The 22021-nt window shown below is 43.8% G+C and overlaps 1 protein-coding gene across 3 annotated transcripts in view; it reads right to left on the bottom strand.

Moving 5' to 3' along the window:
• Gria1 (glutamate ionotropic receptor AMPA type subunit 1) overlaps positions 1-22021 on the bottom strand; it is a 308069-nt gene that overhangs the window by 113166 nt on the left and 172882 nt on the right. For all 3 annotated transcript variants that reach the window (XM_051167319.1, XM_051167320.1, XM_051167321.1), the window contains exon 5: positions 9590-9643. In XM_051167319.1, the coding sequence (XP_051023276.1) occupies positions 9590-9643 (54 nt within the window). The remainder of the gene's footprint in view (positions 1-9589; positions 9644-22021) is intronic.

The following is a 22021-nucleotide window of genomic DNA, read 5'->3' as shown; positions in this document are numbered from 1 at the left end:
CCACTGGGAGTATTGACCTCTCTGCTCCTTATTTCTGTATTTGTTATCTGAGGCAGTGAGCTCCTCAAAGGCAGAGGCCACAGCCCCAGGGTCCACAAACAGTGCAAGGTGCAGGGAGATATGTTAATAACATGCAGAGAAATGAAGGAAGAGAACTCAATCTATTGTTCCTTATAAGCATCAACCCCTGTTGCCTCCTGGCTTCAGCTTTTGTCTCAAGCACTAAAGGGCTGTTTTGATTGACTTTTCTATGTATGTTTTATTGTGAACCAGGTCAGAGATAAGAGAACCAGGGAGGGAGTTTTAGGGGTAATCACGTAAAGTCTTGCCCGGTCCTTCAAGGCCATGAGCTCCTTTCTCTAGGGGATCCATGTTAACATGTACAGGAAAGTGGTTACTGACTTATCAAAGATACCTGTCAGATCAAGAATTCTTCAGTGTATGTCCCAGCCTCGGGCTGGTCAGAGATCACCATGCCACCTTAGTGGAAGGAACAAAAGACAGAGGCCCACCTTCCACCTCTCATGCTTACCAAGGTATCCTTGCTTTTAATCTTTTACACTGTAGGGCATTCCCCAAGATTCCATCTGAAAACAGACCTTCAACTCCAAGCCGACTTCCTTCCTCAGGGTGCTTTCAGCTCTACCTACAAGTCTACAGTCACACAGGTAAGTGCTGATGAATATGGATACAAGTGAATACTCTCCAGCTGAGGACTTAATTGTATCCTCAAGCACCCATGTCTTTGCATAAAAATCTCCACATTTTCCTGTTTTAGCCATCTTAACAAGCCTTCAAAGGTACCCTCATCCCATATAATCTCTGGTAACACACAAAGCTTACCTGGTCTCTAATATGTCAATACAATGTTGTGGTTGTATGAAATTCAGCTAATAGGCATGCCTCCCACAGTGTAACAGGGCACTGGTGTTGACTTACCCAGTCAAGCTCGGAAGTCAGGGAGGGCGGTCCCTGCACACATCAGCTGGCTGATCATGCATTTGCCCATTATAGACAAGATATTATAAAGGTTACTCTGGGTTCCCAGTTGTCTTTCAGTCCTGAGATTTAGAATAAACTGCTGACTTTGCTGTAGGTTGGGGATCCTCCACCTGGGCTGTTGACACAGGGTTTGGAGAAGTCCTACATGGTCTGGGGTTGTTCTGCCTTCCATTGGATGCCATCATCTCACTTCTGCCCTGACTGATTGGGGTTGTGGCTGACTCTTGGCCTGGCGAAATTCAGAATATGTTCAACCTTTTGAATGTTCTTGGCATAGGGTGACTTCTTATGTCTAAAATTACTGGTGGACCTTAACCAATATCTTCCTATACAGTCTCAACATTCTTATGTGGAGAAAGCCAGGCAGGACTTTCCAAAAAAAAAACCCCACATTTTTTGTAAAATGATGGTTTATTTATTCTCAAGTCCTCAAATATAGTAGGTGCCCACTGAATGCATAGCATAAATGGATGAAAATATAAAGAAATGGTGACTTGGAAAACCAGCTGAGAACAGCTATGTATCAAAACAGCACTGGTTGATTCAATCCTGGGGCGTATGATCTCCTCAGACATGGACTTTGAGAAGGTGCACAGTAATGAGACACAAAAACCCTCCTAGGGAGCAGGCCTCATATACAGCCAGGAAGTGACTGTTGTCCTTGTAGCCACGCCACTACTGTGCTGGAGCAAGATCATTGATGCCTTCCCGCCCCCAGTAGCCTTCCCAGCACTTTACAACACTACAAAAAGCTGAACAGCAGGGAGAGATGTTCATGGTCAGTTTGAGGATAATTTCTCAGTGTCCTGTAATCAAAGACAGTGTTGTCTTCAGCAGCAAAAAAAGGGAGCAAATGCAGGGTTATTAGATGACCCTCCTGAGGCCACTATGAGGATTGACTCAGCCACATGTCTCACTCTCAGGAAGGAGGCCTGCCCTGCTCCTGGGCTCTATGGTTCCTGGGGCTTCATTCCTCCTGCTCTCTTTTTTGCTCTTCAGGCCCAGGAAGAGGAGTAGACAGGGAGGGGAGAGGCACGCACTGAGCTCTTCCTATTAACCCATTCTCCTCACCTGCTGGGTGTAGTTGTAAGGAACCTTCAATAATTCCAAGTAAGTGGCGGTAGAGTGCTTCCCATGTGGACAGTGACTGCAGCCCCTGTTCTCTGTATTTGCATGAATGCTGACCGGAAGTAAGGCCATAGTCATAGCAGTCCCAGGGAAAAATGAAGCAAGAAGCAAGGTTGCAGTCCCAGCGTTCTAGGTGGCTTCTCTGAAAAGTGAGGGGCTGGTAAGACAAGAGTTCTTAGGGAACTTCAGGACCAGCTCTCTTGGGTTCCTGAAACCAGGTGGAGGGCACATTTTTCTTTACTCTCATGCTGGTGTGTGTGTAGGTGCCTCGTCTTGATCTTTCCCGGATATCCTGGAGTTCCTGAGTGCCTCTCTCTCTTGTCATAGTCTCATGTCTCAGATGGCTAATATAGATCTGTGTATCAGCCACAGACATCACCCTTGTCCCCTTAACATTATGTGATCTGTTTGGAGAACAAGGTTAGGGTGTGTACAGGCGAGAGAGAAGGTGTGTAATTCCCAGGGCTTCCTTCATGAGCCCAACAGTACCAGGCAAGGGACATGACAAGTCCTTATGGTGGCTTAGTCAACTGTCAAAAATCATATCCTAGTTCTAGAAAGAACTAGAGGACAGGAGGGAATCTGGGTTGAAGATGCACACACACTAGAGAGCCAGTAACAAGCATTACCAGTGCTCAAGGTAGGCCTGTGGGTCACTCTCCTCCAGAGCCTGAAGTGACCAGAAAAAGCAGAACACAGGCCATGCCCTGTTGGCAGAGGCTATGAAGACTGCCAAAGCCCCGAAGAAGTAAGGGGCATCCCAGATGCAGGCACTTCCATGCCAGGAACCAGAAGAGTGGGCCTCACTCAGGCATGGAGCAGAGGAGAGGTTCTTCCTAGGGAGTGGGTGAGAAGACCAGCCCATCATTTACCTATCATTTGCATATTTACGACTGTATTTACACTCCTGGCCTTTCTGCAGAAATATTATTTGTGTGTATACATGTTTGCATGTGTGTGGTCTCACATGTATGTGGGTGTGTGAACATATAGATGAATGTGTGTGTGGAGACCTGAGGTTGATGTCAGGAATAATCCTATCGCTGCTTCATCTTATAGGTTGAGGCAGGGTCTCTTAATCAAGCCCACAGGTCTTGCATATGGATATGGCTAGTGTCACTAGTCACTAACCAGCTTGCTCATGGGATCCCAGATACTTCTTCTGAGGCTGCCACACCCACTTGCATTCACAGTGTTTCTGGACGTGCAAACTTTAGTCCTAACACTCGAAGAGACTTTAATCATTGAGTCATTTTCCCAGCCCAGCTCTGCTTATTTTCTCAGACCTGAAGTGTTGTTGGTAAGTACATGAAGCACGGTACAAATGCTCATGAGAAACCACTTCACCGCTTCATGCCTTTCTTCAGCGACTTCTCAAACAAGTGCATTCTTTTCAGCTCATTCTCCCAGGCCCTGGGAAGTCAGCAGGAGATGAAACAGGTCACGTGCTGCCTTCGTGCATTTCAGATTAACAGCAAAGAAGGCATCGTGCAGATCTGCATGGATTTCCTAATCTCAATTATGGTAAGTGGAAGGTCCTTGGGGCTATGGCGGCATATGAAGAGAAGATGAAATTTGATGTAGGAGGGGCCTGAGGGACCTCAAAGATTGTATCTCATCCCCAGATAGGAATGCTAGTAATGATGATGATGACAGTGATGATGATAATTATGGTAGTAATTACCAACAATTATTAAGTGCCCATTTGAGGTCATGTATTACTTTAAGCACTTCTTATACATCTTGCTTAATTCTCATAGCATCACTGGAGGAGGCAATTAACATTCTTACTTCTTTTTAGACATAAGCCACGGCAGCTCAGAGAGTGTAAGGAATTTGACTAAGGAAACACAGCTGATAAGGACAAACCAGAAATCAAATCCAAGTCTGTCCAATAGCAGAGCCACCTTTCTCGACAGTACTTGTACCATCTCTCTCAACAGAGGCTTCTGAAGCAAATGTGACCCCCATATGGTGCTGAGGGAAGGGGAGTGGGCGAGCTAGGCCTTACAGAAGGACTCTACAGATTTCTCAGTGTGGGTGAGCAAGAGATTGAAGAACAGTTTCTTCTTGGGCTAAGGAAATCAACCCGGGGGTGTGAACTAGCTGATGTATGGACCAAAACTTCTGACTCTAAGTGCCTCTGGAGTTAGTGGTGGCCATAAGGTATGAATGGCTGGCTGCCCTGGATCCCAAAGACCCCCAGAAAGCTAACGGGAACCCACCATCCCTTCCTCAGCTTCTGTCAGACTAGAAGGAATTACTTGAACGACACTCCATTGAGTTTGCATTTTGGATTTATTATCATCACTGAACTTCACCTTCTTGGCAGAGATCTGCCCCTACAGCTCTCTCCCCAACTGTCTATGCCCAAATGTCACAGTTTACAGAAGTGAGACCATAGAGCCTGGGCTTCTGTGGACTGTGGGGAAGCCCTCTTCTTTTGTTTTATAAAGGTGGCGATATTGGGGAAGTCATCTTACCTTTGGGTCTTTATATGGGAAGGTGATTATAATGTCAGCCGCAGGGGTCATCAAGAGGGTCGGGTTATTAAATCAGAGTTTGATGGAGGGCATGGAAATGTGTCTCTTGAGTGGAGGAGCACAGAGAGACGGGAAGCAGGGAAGTAGTTGTCTTGGGCCGAGGTGTGGAAGGGCAAGATAGGTGTGAGTCAAGGCTGAGATGGGGACTGGTGGCCAATGGTTAGAGAGCTCTCTGTCATATGATAAAGACACATTAAACTGATTGTGGACAGGAGGAAACACATGCCTGAAACCTGAAATCTGGCCAAGAACTCTTGGAGAACCTATAACCACCACTAATTACATTCTAAATATTGGTCCTTATGCCCACAGGTAAGTGTAGTCCCACCCATCATCAAGGAAACGTCTCTTTGTAACAGATGAGGACCATTATAGAAAAACCACACACAACCAATCAAAATCCAGAGTTGTAGAGCACTCAGTCCCAATGGATACATCTATAACAGATTCCTATTCCTAAAAACTCAGTGATCATTGTAGAAGAGAGGGTAGAAAAATTGTAAGAGTCAGAGAAGCAAGGAGTTTTCTGTGAGATTGTATATTCTAGAAATATCAGAAGCTAGATGCCCCCATAAAATCTCACCAGTATGACTGCCCAAACATGAGCTGGACAAAGATCATAGCAACAGACATGCTGACATAGACAGGGGAAAGCTCATGAGTCCTCAATACTGTATGGGCAACTAAGGAGTGCTGAGAGTGGGAGAAACAGTCTTCCCCAGAGAAGAGCACATCAACTGCTTATCCAACCACCAAGTGGTCAGCTCTGAACACATACATGCAAGTTACATTGTACAGACTGAGCAGGGTGTATTTGTGAATGTATGTTATTAATGAAAGAGAGACAGTAGATTTAATAGGAGCAAGGAGTAGTGTGTGAGAGGATTTAGAGGGAGGAAAGACGAAGGGGAAATGATATAATTACATTATAATCTTAAAATATAAAATATGTAAAATATAAGAAGTAATTAAAAAAATTCTCCACCTGTGTGGAACACGTAACTTCTCATCTGGCCATACATTTGGCGTATGACAACACATATTCCCGATGATGCCTAAGGAGGCAAAGATTTACGATTTCCAACTAAAAAGTGGGGAAACTGAGGCCTGAGGCTTGATGGCTAGAAGAAAGCTAGCCAAGTGAGGGTGACATCCAAACACAGAGCAGGGTTTGGATCCTTCAGACTCCTTCTCCATAAGCCGTTCCCTGCCCCCATTCTCCTTTTCTCCTCCCTTTCCCAGGTCTCCACGGGTGGTGGTTCGAATCCCACAGGGTCCTCCAAAGTGACCAGAGGGAAGATTCCTGGGCATTGCTCTGAAGTCCAGACCTTGTGACCGAGTGAAAAGAACTGTACAGCGTGCTCACACTTCCCAAAGGGTTTCTGTTCCGTAATCTACAATTGCACCCTAACTGCAGTGCTCCAAAAAAGAGAGCCAGCTCCATGCAGCAGCAGGCTAATTATGTGGCTGAATTTCTAAAAATTGATCATGTTATAAATTGTGATATTTCTCTGAAGGGGAAAGAAAACAGAGCACATCTTCCACCATGTTTCAAACTGAATTAATTAGGAATTTGAAGCCTAATTATCAACTAATCTATTGGAACACGCCAGTCTTTCGTATTTGGCTGGTGTTTGCAATTTGCAGCCTATTAGTGGCAGTTGTGAGGATCTGAGAACGCATTAGGTCCATAGAAGAAGACTGTGGATCAGAAGGATAGGGTAACCTGAGGGTCTGACTGGGGGATGCTGCGGCTGAGGGGTCACTCGGTGACAGATGAGGACTGGTGGTGTAACTACCTGGGTCCCTCCTTCCGAGGCTCTGAGGCCACTGAATCATTTCAGTGTTGGCAACTGAGGTCACTGCGCATGCCCGGGTTCTGTGCTTCCCCACCCCCCCTCGACCCCACAAGCAGCAGATATGCTGGAGCAGCAGATATGCTGGAGCAGCAGATGCTGTCACCAACTTGGTGTTCGCCTACTTACATTGCTTACTGCTACACAAGACTAGCCAAGTTATGTTCTCTTGATGCCTCTGTTTTCCTACAAGCAACAGGGATTCTGATGGGCTTGACTTCCATGGTACCACCCACCCAGCATTGTGGATGTGGGATGTGAGGAGATATTACAGGTTTCCTTAGTTTTAGTGAACAACTTTCATTTTTGCAGATGGTCTTTCAGGGGTGAGAACCTTGGCTTCCCTGTGAAGCTCCTAAACAGACACCACTCATCACAATGCAAACATCTTGAAAAGATGATGGAGTTAGCCATTGATGTCTGAGTTTAAATTAACTTTTCTCAATAAGCCCTTCCAAGTTCCAACCCTGACGGTGAGGCACTGGGGCAGCTAAGGCAAGGGAGGTTCAGAGGGTAGAGGCGGGGAAAGCTTGGACAGGCTAAGGCTGGAGAGCAGGCAGGACAGAATTTAAGGGTTAGGCAGATGTCTGGACCCCATGTTTAGACACAGATTGTGTGCCTTACTTCAACTAAATGATGTTTATTCACAATATAGTATAAAATACCAATCCTTTAGTTCTTTCTTTCAACGTCGCTCAGAACAAGATATCCTGACTTAAACAAGACATGGCTATATGTTCAGCTCATTAAGGTTAACATTTAAATAGATTCAAATATGGTAAAAAAAAATCACAACTGAATGGAAACATAGAAAGTTAAGAAGTTGGACCAGGGCAATGGAGTGAACACCAAGGGAAATGGACCCATGGCCGTATGTGTTATGGGTTCAGGCTTGGAGGTAGCTGCAGTCAGTGTGCAAGAACTGTGGAGGTCCTGAAAGTGTTTAGCACAGAGTTTGGTAGACAACGAGGGCACAGCCTAGGTGTACTGCCTAGGTGTCCCTCAGGGGTCCAACTTGTATGCAGTCCCAAGGTGATAAGGACTTAGAGGTAGTCCATCTGCTGTGGGATGGATGTGAAAAAGCAGGCCGCCTCTCTATAATGGACTACCACCCAGCAATAAAAAAGGAAAACACCGAGTTAGAACGTATATCAGCGATTTCCCGGGGCTGGAGGAGCTTGAAGGGTGCGTTATCTAATGACTACTGATGTGCATGGGTTTCGGGGGGCGGGTGATAGAGTGCTCGAAATAAAGTTGTGATGGCTTCATAACCCCAGAAATATACACAGAACCCGTGAAACTGAGCACTGCAAGTTACTGTGTGGTCTATGAATTTAATCTTAAGAACGTCTCTAAAATACGGGTCAGAGTGTATAAGAATATCACATTTGACTATGGGGGAAAGAGCTCCAAGAATCAAAGTTTATGACATAAAACATGAGTGAGAACCATGACAGAAAAAAATACACTTAATGGAAATAATGACTATGAAAGAAAACTTAGATCCGGTCTATATACAAGTATGCGCACACAAAGGATTTGAGAAAGCAAACTGTCTTTGTGGCATGCAAAATAATAGCACCCAATAAACAGCCGCAGTGTGCTGAAGGAAAACATTTTTTAAAAAGGCACAGACTTATCTAGTCTGTATATAAAAAAGAAAAAAACCTCTCTAAATGGACATTAATATAGGTCACGCTGTAAGGCGGTTCCTGCTTAAAGGACTGTCAGTTTTAGCGTAATTGTGATTTAAATGTCTGTACTTGTGAATAGTGAAACAACAATTGAGTTGGAGACCAGTTGGATCCAGACATTTAATGTCCATTCCAAGATGCAGTGATTCCCCCCCCCCCCCACTCCTAGGTCCAGAGCTGATCAGAGGAGGCTAGAGTGTGGAATAAAAGGCTGCACTAGCCCTCCAGCATGCTCTCTCAAGGGCAGCTAGAAGCTCATGGGCAGCGTGCTATGGTTTGAAAGGGGGAATTGTGGTGGTCAGCTTCAACTGTCGCCTTGACACAACCTATCATCACCTGGGCGGAGAGTCTCGGTGACAGAATGTCCACACTGGGGTCCTAGCTTGGGCTTCCATTGCTCAGCTCTTTCTCCAGCACCACATCTGCCTGGATGTGCGTCTTGCACTGGCTTCTCAGGGAAGCGCAGGGATCTGGGAGGTCCTGTGTCTCTGTCAGCACAGACAGAGAGCAAAAGGGTCTCACCAGATGACCAACTGCTCCCCTGCGTGTTGTTCTGGCGAGGCCTTGGTTTCCAGCTCCTTCCCTACAGCTGGCAGCTGATCTTGTTGCACCGAGGAGGGAGTCTCCTCACAGCAATGGCATCATGACCAAGGCAACTCTTATAAGGGAAAACATTTAATTGGGGGCTGGCTTACAGCTTTAGAGGTTTAGTCCATTATCATCATGAGGGCAGCACGGCAACATCCAGGCAGACATGGTGTGATGCACTCCCTCTAACAAGGCCACACCTCCTCCAATAAAGCCACATCCGCTAATAGCGCCACTCCCTATGGCCAGACATTCAAACACATGAATATATGGGGGGGGGGGCAAACCTATTCAAACCACCACAACTGGCTTGAGTGATGGGCACACCTGTTGGGGACCCTCTTAATCAAGTGATTGCTATGGGAAGACTCAACTCACTGTGGGTGACACTGTTGCCTACTCGAGGGACCATGAACTTAATAAAAGTGGTGAATTTGAGCTGAGCACAAGCAAGCAAGTCAGCAAATGTCCATTTCTCTCTGCTTTTGAGTGGATGGGATGTGACCAGCTGTTTGAAGTTCCTTCCTTGACTTCCCACAATGAGGGATGATAACCTAGAGCTGTTTTGTTGTCTTGTTTTTTTGTTTTTTGTTTTCATAGCAAACAGAAAAGAAACTATAGCAGAAGGGCGGAGGTAAAGAGGTACATTTAGTGTCTTGGAGGTTTAGGGATGCCACTGAGAATCGTCCCTTCCTCCCACACGGTTCCCATCGGGTGGAGCAAGCTCAGATCCTGGGTGTGAGAAGCACCACTGCGCAACTCGTGACACTCTACTCACCAGGTTGGCGAGAATGTAGTGGTAACCAATGCCGTTCTTTTCCAGCTTTACAATCTGAAAGACATAATGGGAGGCTGCTCATCAGTCATACTGACACCAACAGCAATGGGAGCAGTGATGACAGCAGCTGACACTGACTGGCTATTTACGACATGCCTTCTCTGTCCCTAATACACGCAACTGCAGCATCCTTGCCATGTAACGATGGTGATGCTGCTGGCATCTTTGACAGATGAGAAGGAGCCACAGAGGAGGAACCCTAACTCCTTCACATTGTGCAGCTATGGAGAGGTGAATACAGGACCTGAAATCACTACTGCCTGGTTTGAGGAGTCTAGGTGGTGGGAGGGTATCGCTACAACCCCAAGGAGGGAGCCTACATGCTCACTGCTCTCTTTCTATAAAGCATTCTTCAACATGGTGTAAGGATGTTATGTTGTATGGGATTGTCTGCTATTCACAGCGGCATCTGACAGGGCTCCTCAGGGGGGTCATATGAGTGAGTGGCTCGTCATTTGGGCATGAAACCATGCAGACACCATCTCTGCTTTCTGTCTCGGAATTCTGTGTTCTCCTTTGTAAGTAGTTTAGCACTCAGATATCAATAGACCACTTAACATGGGAGTTGGGAAGGAAGGGCGAGTTTACCTGGATTCACCTCTCATTGGACAGGTGGACTTGGCCTGAACTGGCATAGTGATTTTCCCAGCCCCTTGTGTGGTCTGCTGGTAATGGAAGGACAGAGGTCTCTGACACCTGACACTTTCTGCATGGACACCAGGTTACTTTTGAGGGAAGCAGCCAGGATTCCCGAACAGTCTTGTCTTTTTAAATTTTTTTTGTCTTATTGCTTGTATGTGTATGTGTGCACTAGTACACACATAAGCATGTGTGTGGGCACACACGTATGCAGCCTGCCAGAGGTTGACGGCAGGTATCTTATTCCATCTTATACCAAGGGCAGACTCTCTCACTAGCAGCAAGAGTTTGCCTAGTTAGCTAGTCTGGGTACCCAGCTTGCCCCAGGGATCCCCTGTCTCTGCCTTCTGAACAGTGGGATTAGAGCCTAGCAGCATCTATGTGGGTGTCCTGGATCTGGCCTCTGCTCCCCACATTGTACTGTAAGCACTTTAACCCTTGAGCTGGCTCCCCAAGCCTCACCCTCCCACTGTGAATGCAAACTGCCCTTAATCATGGAAAATATTTGTGGCTAAAACCATTTCATGTTGCTGGGTCTGCTTGACAGGCCGCTCACAAGGAACAGCTGAGGCCACAGCTTGGTTCTGGCCACAATATTAAGTTGGTTTATTTCTTCCTTTCTTTTTTTTTTTTTTTTTAAATTCCTGAATTGGGTTTGTATTCTCTGCTTACTGCCTCTCCCCCTGCACTACTTTAAAGAGACATAAAATATATGAGAGGCGCCCAGGCTCCTGGCCTAACTGAATAAATTCTCAAGGTTATTAAAATCTACACTCAGACATCTCCTTAATTGGATGTACGCGCATAACGGCTTGCGTTTTTTTTTTTTTTTTTTTTTTTTTTTTTTTTTTTTTTTTTTGATGTTGGGATTAATTAAGTGCAAGCGCACGCACTGCATATGCTGGGATAGTGACGAGGCTGGAATTCCCGACGCTGGAGCTCAGACCCACCGAGGTGATAGTTTTATTAATAATTCTTCATTACTTTTCCATTTTCTTGTCGAATGGCATGCCATCTCTTCAACAAGGAGATACCTTTATCAAAAGCCTGTTCAGCTTCCAGTAAACACAAAACAGCAAATAAAGATATTTCAGAGGCCACTGCATTCAGAGAGTGTAGCCATAGTGATTTTACAACTCGGGAGTACAGAAGGAAGCAGAGGAAAAGCCAATACAGGATGACTTTTAACCTGTACCAGTGAGTGACTTGTGCATCTCAACCTGATGGTGGCGTCCACACCACTCCGATCCAGTGGCTGACTCACTGCTTTGATTCGTTTTATCTCGCAAACATGTATCAAATCCTAACTGCATGAAGCTGGTGCACAGTGCACAGGGAATGAAATAAGATGTTCCAGACGGGAGGCACCCCTCAATAAACAGGACACAGATAAATGCACACAAGGTCATTGACTGAAAAGGGTATTGTGAAGGTAGGTCCTTCCCCTCACTGACCCCACAAACTTTATCACCAATGAACATGCTTTGGACTTTCTTTCTTTCTTCTTTTTAAAGAAACTTTTAAAAAAGAATTTATTGTAGGTTTCTAGGACCCTCTAGATCCTTCCACTTTGCTATTCTCCCATGCTTCTCTCGTCTAGAGTCCCAATAGGATGTCCTCCCATCTAGGGGGAGACCTGGTGGCACTCAGAGGAAGGATAGCAGGCTACCAAGAAGAGACTTGATACCCTATGAGCATATAAAGGGGGAGGAGGTCCCCCTCAGTCACAGTCATAGGGGAGGGGAGTAAGGGGAAAATGGGAGGGAGGGAAGAATGGGAGGATACAAGGGATGGGATAACCATTGAGATATAACAAGAATGAATTAATTAAAATAAAAAAGAATTTATTTTTATTTTATGTGCATTGGTGTTTGCTTGCATGTGTGTCTGTGTGGCGGTGTCAGATCTTTGAGTTACAGACACTTGTGAGCTGCCATCTGGGTGCTGGGAATTGCACTCTGGTCTTTTGGAAGAGCAGCCAGTGCCCTTAACTGCTATCTCTTCAGGCCTTCTTTGGACTTTCTTTATCCATAGATTGCACAGGAATGGCCCCCACAGGTCTCCCCAAATCTCTACATGCCTTCTGGATGACTTCTCATCAGACCTCTGCTGTATAGCCTTCTGTGAGCAGTTCAACAAACATTTACTGAACAGAGACTTTCTGCTAAGCACTGGATAATATGCTGGGGGTACAGCTCAAATAGCAAGGCAAGGTTCCAGTGACCTCACTGAGCTGAGATGCAGTTTCAGGAGGAAGCCAGATGGTAAATATATAAATAGATGATCGAAGAAGACGTCAGCAGGTCATAAACACCACAGAGATAATAAAACAGGGCAGCGTGATGGATGGCCCTGGGAGGCTCTGGTTAACTCTCACCTCGAATTCATTCTGTCCTTAATGACTGTATTATATTATTAGTGTCTTATATGCTGGTAAAGAAAACTATTCAAATAACCCTGTTTGCTATATATGTGTATATTTCAGGCTTATTCATTTTCTATAAGTATAAAATTATGTTCATATAAATATAAATTTATATAAAATTTTATATATTAATTTTATTCACACTCCGTATGAGTGTCTATATGTGTATATGTGCATCATCTGTGTGCAGTGACTATAGAGGCCCAAAGGGAGCATTGGATACCCTGAAAGTGGAGTTACAAGTCATGTGGGTTCTGGGAACCAAACCCAAGGCCTCAGCAAGGGCAGCAAATGCTCTTAACCACTGAACCATCTCTCTGGCTCCCGAGTTTATACATTTTTATGTTTTAAAGTCTTTAGTCTGCCCATAAGAGAAACTTGTAGTGTTTGGCTTTCTGAGCCTGCCTTACCTCACTTAATCTGATACCCTCTAACCTGTTGATTTTTCTGCAAACAAAAGAGTTCCATCTTTATCCATGATATCGTGGAGCTCCTTGGTGCAGATAGCACCTTCTCCTCACTCATTTGTCTGTTGATGTGCACTTCTGCTGTTGTGAACACTGTCTCCATCTCTGTAACATACAGAGGTGTATTTGGTGTGGCTGGACCATATGTCTATGCTAGTTACATTTTTAGTTTTTGAGGAACAACCATACTGGCTGTTTTTGTTTTTATTTTTCTGAGTTTTCACTAGCAGGTCTGGAACTCATTATGTATACCCGACTGGCCTCAAACGTGCAGAAAACTGTCTGCCTCTGCCTCCTGAATGCTGGGATTCAAAGCGTGTGTCCTCTTACCTAGCATTCTTTTCTTGATCTGTGATATTTTTAGATTTTAAAAAGAAAGAATGTTTCTGTTCTAGTTGCATGTTTATTTATTTTGTGTGTATCCATGCACATGTATGTGCATGTGAAGGTCAGAAGCCAACTTGCAGGAACTGCTTGTCTCTTTCCACCACGGAGGTTCCAAGACTCAAGTTTGGGTTTCTGGGCTTTGCTCCGTGCATCTGTGTCCGCTGAGCCTCTCACCAGCACAATTTTAGCCATTTTGACTGGAGTGAGTAGAAACTCAGTGTGAATTTGATTTGTACTTCCTTCATGGCTAAGAATGCTGAACAGATTTTCAATCATTTCTTGATTATTTATGTTTCTTTTGAGAACAGTCTGTTCAGTTCAGCGCTCCAGTTACTGACTGGATTTTTTTTTTCTTTTTTAGTATTTAATCTCTTGCAGATGAATAGTGAACAAACAGTTTTATTCTCCCATTCTGTAGGCTCTTCCTCCACTCTGCTGATTGTCTCTTTTGAAGTCCAAAAGATTTTTAATTGTGTGAAATCCCATTTGTCACACCCTGACCTGCTAGGGCTCTTTCCAGAGCATCCTCGGGCAAGGCCTAAATTTCAGTATTTTCCCTCTATTTCCCTCTAGCAGATTCAGAGTTTGGGGTCTTAATTGAAAGCCTTTGATCTTTTTTGAGTTTATTTATTTATTTATTTTTACTAAGTGAAAAGAATGCTTGTGGGACTCTGGCTTCCTCAGCATTACGGCTGAAGAGGGTGCCCTTGCTCTGATTTGTATTTTTGGCACCATGCTTTAGGTGGCATGATTCTCTTTTTAGAAACTCTGCTTTGTTCCAATCTATGGTTATCATGTCTGTTTTTGTGCCATTGCCATGCAGGTTTTTATCACTATAGCCCTGTGATATAATTTGAGACCAGGAGTTCCGTTTCCTATTTCTATGAAGAGGGCTAATGGAATTTTTATGGGGACTGCATTGACTTTGCAGAGAGTTCTCAGCAATATGCCCATTTTCACATTGCAGTTCTGCTGGCCCATGAGGAAGAGAAGAAGGAGACTCTTCTGTTCTGTAGTGTCTCATTCACTTATTCATCTGTGTTTTGAGATTTAATTATAGAGCCCTTTCCAGTCCTTGTTAGGTTCATTGCTAGGTTGTCTTGGTTTGAAATGTTCCCCATAGGATCGTGTGTTTGAAAACTTCAGCTCCACCTCATCTTGCTATCTGGGGAGGTCAAGGAATCTTTAGCTGATGTAGCCTTGCTGGAGAAAATATCTCCAAGGGGTGGGTTTTGAGGCATTATAGCTGTGCCCTACTTCCTGTTTTCTGTTTCCTGTGTGTAGTTGCTATGTGATGAGCCGGTTCCTGCTGCCATGCCTTCCTCATGACAGTGGGTTCTATCTGAAAAGACCAGACAAACTCCATTTTGAAAAAGAAGCTCCATTTTGTGTTAAACCTAGCCAAGGGCTGAACCCAGCTTCCAGAAAAACCACAAACTAGTCTAAACAGAAAAATATTCCCTAGCAATACAATCAGCTCACCTTGGGAAAGTCCAAATACATTCTCTGTTGGTCAAGCTGACCAGCAGGTGGTCTGGCACATAGCAACAACCAATTAGGAGAAGCCAGGCCGAAGTTCCTAATGCCCCCCCACCCATGACTGCTTCAACCAATCTTTTCTATAGGCCAACTTGCCCCTACACATATTACCCAACCACAAAAACACCAAGGCTTGTAAATCCCTGCTGGCAGCTTTTCTGCCCGAATGCCATCCAATCATATACTGTAAAACCCATTTCCTTGTCTAGAACCTATAAAAAGCCACTTTCCTGCATCTGCTGTGCCACTGCATGAGAGGGGTGGCCCAGGTTCGAACCTGCAATAAAGACTTCCTTGCCATTGCATTTGGACTCGGCTCTTGGGTGGTCTCTTCAGGGAGTCTCTCAAAATTTGGGCATAACATATCCTTCTGGGATTTGTTATCCAATAGCAACTCTTCTTTCCCTGAGCTACTTTTTGTCAGAATATTTTCACATAGAAACAACAAGGAAGCTGATGCATAAGTGTTTCTATTTTTAAAGTTAGTGTGGGGGAAAAAAAAAAAAAAAAAGAAAAAAGAAAAAGGAAAAAAAAAAAAAGGAAAAAAAGCGTGAATGGGACTTAAAATCATTTTTCAGCAAGTATTTTATAGCTGTATAGCAAAGGTACTGATTTTATATGTTTTCATATCCTTGCAATTTCCAGAAAAATATTATCAGATCAAAGAGTCTCCTCTAGAATCTTTAGTCTTTTTTCTTTCTTTATAGCTCCCAGACTCCAAAGAGTCATGCACTATGAGTGAAGAAAGTGGACACGGTTGTCTCATACCTGACTTTACAGGAAATGCTTTTAGGTTTTTCCTCACTTAATATAACATTGGTTGTATACTTGTCACAAAATCTTTACTATGCTGAGGTATGCTATTTTTATTTCTAGTTTCATGGGGGATTTTTATCATGAGAGGATGCTGGATTTTATCAAAGGCTTTCCTGCACGTACTGACATGGTCATGTAACTTCTGTCTGTGCATCCATCTCTGTGCTGTGTTACATGGACTGATTTGCATATGTTGCACCACCCTTGCATCCTCAGAAAGAGATCAACCTGATTATACTATTTGATCTTTTAAATGTGGCTTTAAATTAGTTTTACAAGCAGTTTTTCTGAAAAACATTTAATTTTTCCTTTATTCCTGGGAATTTAATGCATCTAAACTATAACATGTGATACGATCGCATCTATCCTGTTTGCTCCTCTCAGCTTTCCCTATATCTCTACCAACATGACCCCTTTATAACTTCATGTCTTTCTTAATCTATTCTTGTGACTCATGAAGTCTAGCTGAGCACAGTGTGGGGCCATCCACTGGAGCATAGTGTTATATCAGTGTCCACATCCTTAGGAAGGAATGAGTCCTCCTTTCATGAAAACTATCAACTGCAGATAGCTCCTCAGTAAAAGGATGGAGCTTGAAGGTCATTTTTCCATCTGTGCTAGGCTTTTGGCTGTATCCTGTGCAGGTAACCTCAGAATTTTTTGCCGTTTGTCAAGGAAACTAGTCTATAGGCAGTTTTTCTCGGTTTCTCTCTTCCTCTGTCCTTCCTGTCTTTGTCTCTGTTTATGTCTCTCCCTTCATCCCAATCCCTCTCTTTATCTGGATGTGGTGTTAGAGTCACACCAGTTTTATAGAATGACTTTGGTAATGCTCCTTCCCTTTCTAGCCTCTGAAATAGTTTCAGGAGCATTTCCTTAAAGATCTGATAGAACTTGGCAGTGATTCCTTCCAGTCTTGGGCTTTTCTTTGTTGGGTGACTCATTACTGCTGTTCTATTTTCATCACTTAATACAGATCTGAGGAAGTTGTTTTTACTGTCTTGATTTAATTTGGGTAGGTCATACGCTTCTAGGAATTCAGTTATTTCCTCTAGATTTTTTAAAATGTGTTCAGAACCTACATTTTCAAAGTATTCTCTAGTGGTCCTCTGGATTTTATTGGTATCCATTATAATGCTCCCCCAGTTGCTACTAATTTGGGCCACCTCTTACTTTCTTCAGTTAGTTTATGCAAGGGTTTGTTCATTTTGCTTTCTTATCAAAAAGTCAAATGTTTTTCTTTTTCTTTCCTTTCCTTTCTCATTTTTCTTTCTTTTTTGTACTGCTATTTTGGTTTCCATTTAATCAATTTGTGCTCTGGCCCTTACTATTGCTTTCTTTCTACTGGTTTTTTTTTTTTTTTTCTTTCTACTGGTTTTGAGGTTCTACGTTTTTTTTTTTTTGTTGTTGTTGTTTGTTTCTCTAAACCTTTGAAATGCATCAATTTATTAATTCGCAATTTGACTTTTAGTGTAAGGATCAATAACTATACTTCTGTAACCCAAAGGTTCCCATAAATTTTATTTTATTTTTATTTGATTAGAGGATTTAGAAAATATTTCTCCATGTTTTCCTCTGCAAACCACTTATGATTTGAGACTGTATTTTACAACTTATATGTTCTTGTATAGTTTGTGCCATTTCTTTGCCTCTTGATTTCTAGTTTTATTCCACTATGATAATATATAATGACATCATATACCAAATATCAAGTATATATGATAATTATACAATGAATTAATTTGATTATATTTGTTAAAACTTACTTTCTTGTCTAAAATGTCACTGATTTTAGATAAGATGCATGGGTCGTTGAGTTGAAAGCATTTTGTAGCTGTTCAGTGGAATGATCTGCACATGTCTAGGTCTCTTCGACCTAGGGCACAACATAACTCAGAAGTTCATTTGTTGATTTTCTTTAACTAAATTATCTACTTATCCATGAGTGGGATCTGAATTTACTCAGCATTATTATCTTGGACTCTAGGAGTCCATCTGTGACCAGTAGTGTTTTTCTAGGAATTAGTGTGCATGAATATTTGGTGCATACATTCTTGATGGATTGCCCCATTTAGTAACATAGCAGTGACCTTACTTTTGTATTATCATATGTAAGTATGGCTACTTCTTCTTGTTTCAGGCTTCCATTTTCCTGGTGTATGGACTTCCTATCACTTCCAATCTTGTCTTTTGCTAGTGTCTTTCCTTCCTTCCTTCCTTTGTTTTTGTTTTTTGTTTTCGAGACAGGGTTTCTCTGTGTAGCCTTGACTCTCCTGGGACTTGTTCTGCAGACCAGGCTGGTTTTGAACTCACAGAGATCCACCTTCCTCTGCCTTCCGAGTGGTGGGATTAAAGGGCATGCACCACCACTGCCAGCTGTTGGTGTGTTTCTTATAAACAATCCATCCTTGGATATTGTTTTTAAATTGGAGCAGCTGTCTTCACTCAATTGGAGGGTTATAATTATTTACATTTAGAGTTACTATGGAAAGGGGTTGCTAATATCTGTATTTTCTTGGTTGCTTTGTTGGTTCATTCAGTCGTTGCGTGTTATTTTCTCTGTCCCCTACTCATATCAGAGGTTTGGAAGTTTGTTCTTTCCTGTACTCTTGTGCTTGTGATTGATAAGGTCTTCTTCCCTTGGTTCCTGTGTGTGGATTGAGCCTATGGGTGGGGATGGTTCTCTAAGGCTGATGATGCTCCAGTTTGTATACCCTGAAGTGGCTGGTTTCTAGCCCAGGGGTGTCTCCCATGTGTGTCAGAATGAAGACGCGAGCACAGCGACGAGCTCCACGCAGAAGACAGGTTTTGATTCCTTCAAAGCCAGCTCAGCATGAAACACACTGCTGGTGGGCAGAATCGGTGAAGGTTAATTACACTTGTGAACTTCAGAGTCCTCAGTGAGCATTGCAATAGAGAGATAGACCTACACAGGGGTTGTGCCTCAAGCTCAGGGCTAGCTACCATCTCTGCCATTATCCTCAGGTGATGGGTTCATTTTTCTAGCCACCAAGGGCAAGCCTACCCATGCACCACACCCTTTCCTGCCTAAGCCAAACCTTCTGCTTCCTGAAATTCTTGGTCTGCTGACATCAGGCCTTCTCTTTATTCACAATAGTCTTCTACATCAAGGATGTGGCTGATTGCACCTGGGCTCCTCAACTTGCTATTATTATTATTATTTTTGTAATCATGGTCAAAGGGTAGCTCAGTCCTAAATGATAGATTTCCTCTTCAGATGGCACCAGCCAAAACCCATGAGACTCAAGGAGTAGGATATTGGGCCTCTTCTTCCCTGCTGGCCCCTGGTGGGACAACGAGCAGCACCAGAAACAAAAACCAACTAGAGGCTTCAGAAAACTGTGGTTTCTGTCCTGGGAAAAGAAGTGTCAGTGGTTTCTTTTCATCTTTTAGATGAGATTTTTTGCTTCTCCCCCTGTTATAGAGCAACCAGACAGCCAGAGCTGATTACCACTCATCTCTGTGGGTTGAGTTGTCCTTCTGTTTCTCCTTACGTTTCTGTCATTTTGTCACCTCTTTGTGATTTCTGATGCTCCTCTATCACGCCCCTTTATATATGTATATAACAGTGATCCTCAGCATCAGCTGTGAAACATAGGCACAAGCTATCAATCAAGTGAGCCCAAGGATCCTTTCAAAATTCGGTCTCTGTTTTCAGACTATTAAGATCCAATAATTTAAAATGTTTGCCATCAAGAATATTTTAAAAAATGACTAAATGGGACATTTCTTTATGAAATAAAAATTTTCCCTTGGCAGAGGAAGTTGCGATAGATGTACAGGCAAGAAAATTGTACTCTGTGTTGCATACGTTGTCTTCATGTGTATATGCACATTCATGTGTGTGTGTTTGTCTGTTCGTGTATGTGTGCGCGCGCGTGTGCATTTGTGTTACGGCCAGAGGTCAACCTTTGGTGTCATTACTCATCAGCCTCTTAGAACAATTTTGGAAATCTGAGACCTGGGTGACTCCCCAATTGAGCTAGGGTCACTGAACAGGGGAACCCAGGGATCAACCAGCCATCTCTAGCTCTCCAGTTCTGGGATTAAAAACATGGGTCGCCCTACTTTGTTTTATAAGTATGTGCTGGAGGTTGAACTTAGGTCAGTATGCTTCTACAGCAGGCATGTTACTAACAGAGACATACCCCTAGCTTCAGAAAGTTGTATTTAGCCAGGTAAGATGTCACATGGCTGTAATCCTAGCACTTGGGAGCCAGGGGCAGGTGGATCGCTGTGAGTTCGAGGCCAGCCTGTTCTACAGAGTAAGTCCAGGACAGCCAAGGCTACCCAAAGAAACCCTATCTCGAAAAAAGAAAAGAAAGTTTTATTTAAAAAAATGTACATGGTTGTTTTGCCTGCATGTATGACTGTGCACCACATGTGTGCCTGGTGCTCTTGGAGGCCAGAGAGGGAGCTGTCTCTCTTAGAACCAGAGTACAGATGGTTATAACTGCCATTTGGTGTATGGGAACCAAACCCAGGTCCTCTGCAAGAGCAGCCAGGGCTCTTAACCTCTGAGCCATTGCTCCAGCACCGAAGAAAGTTGTATTTTTAAGACCTTGGGCTATATCACCAAATCTAGCTTGGTGTGACTGCCTGATTTCCTTTTATTTTAACTGTAAGACCTTTGTTTAAAAAAAGAAAACAAACACCTCTTTCTCATCTGTAACAGGGAAAGTGGTAGGCACTATTTGACCTTCAGGTGTATAAGCATGGCTATCACACACGGAAAGAGCCTAACGCAGTACGTTCTCTCCTCTGCCGTACGTCCCCAGAAAATGGTGGCATGACACAGTCCAGGACAAGCCACCACTCTAGTAAGGACACCTTGAGTCTATTCATTCCATTCATCTCCCATCTCTTTCTCCAACCCTAGGTTTGTAGAGCTGGAGCCTTTATCCCAATCTTGTAGATAAATTCCTTTATCGTCAGAGAGGAAGATGACTCATGAAGCCAGTGCAGTTGGCGCTATGAATAGCAGTAATGGGGAGCATTTTCACACATCCCGTCCTATGGGCAAACTTCTTCCCAAGTACAACCCATGCCTTGGTCCTTCTGGTCCCTGTAAAGGCCTTCTAGAGAAAGTTATCATTATTTCAGCCTTACAGAGTGGGGATATGAGATGGGGACAGGTCACCAGCCTGGTCCATGATCATAAAGCTAGCAGGCACTCAGCCTGGAAGCCGAACCCCAGCTGGTTTGGTTCTAGAATCTCTGCCTTTATACATTGCTCTACACTGTCCCTGCCCTCCACAACCCCCACCTTGGATGCTAGGACTCAGTAACCCGACTATAGCCCAGAGGACTTCTGTCACCATAGAAACAATTTTGTGCTGGTTTCTCTTCAAGAGCAAACCCCAAATCCACACTTGACACTGGAGAACACACATAGTTAATGCCTGAAAGAGCCCAGGGCTTCCAAAGTCCTCCCTGCTTGGCTGTGGAAGCTTCACAGTGATTGCTGATCTGGTGATGAGGCTCCCCTTGGTGGGAGGTGGAGGGGTGGGGTGGGGTGGTGGTATCCAGGTTCTTGAGGGCCATTAAGCAGCCTTGTCATGTCATCAAATCCCTTAAAAGCCCATCTTTCATTATATGACACTGTTCAAACATGACTACAAGCCTCCTCCTTGCTCATTCATCTGAATACATGAATGCAGTACAAAAAGACACTGACCTACACAGAGGCACACTAGGCTGGGCTGCCTTCCTTTCTCTAATTCTGAAATCAGAGCAAATACAGTTTAGGGACGGTCGGCTGAAGCCATTGAGCTTACAGCACCTGTTCATAGGATATGGCATCCGTCCTGCTCTCAGAGGCAGGAGCTGTTCAGGGAAGGAGTGGAGGTGGGGGAGGTGGCCCTTCAAACAGGTCAAGGCCATGTGACTCCTAATGCTGGATCTGTGAGTGACACATCTCTAGGCTGAACACAGGAGTCTGTCTGCAGCTTGGACCTCGTAAGTTCTAAGGGACAATGCAATTTAATTTTAATAGTAAAGAGGCACACATGAAGTAAGTTTTTTTGGTCAGTCAGCATCAGGATCACTCGAAGTGTCATATCAAGGCTCCCGTGGGCTTTG

The sequence above is a fragment of the Acomys russatus genome, chromosome 25 (assembly GCF_903995435.1).
Source record: "Acomys russatus chromosome 25, mAcoRus1.1, whole genome shotgun sequence".
Lineage (NCBI taxonomy): Eukaryota > Metazoa > Chordata > Mammalia > Rodentia > Muridae > Acomys > Acomys russatus.
This window is presented reverse-complemented; position numbering and strand designations above follow the sequence as displayed.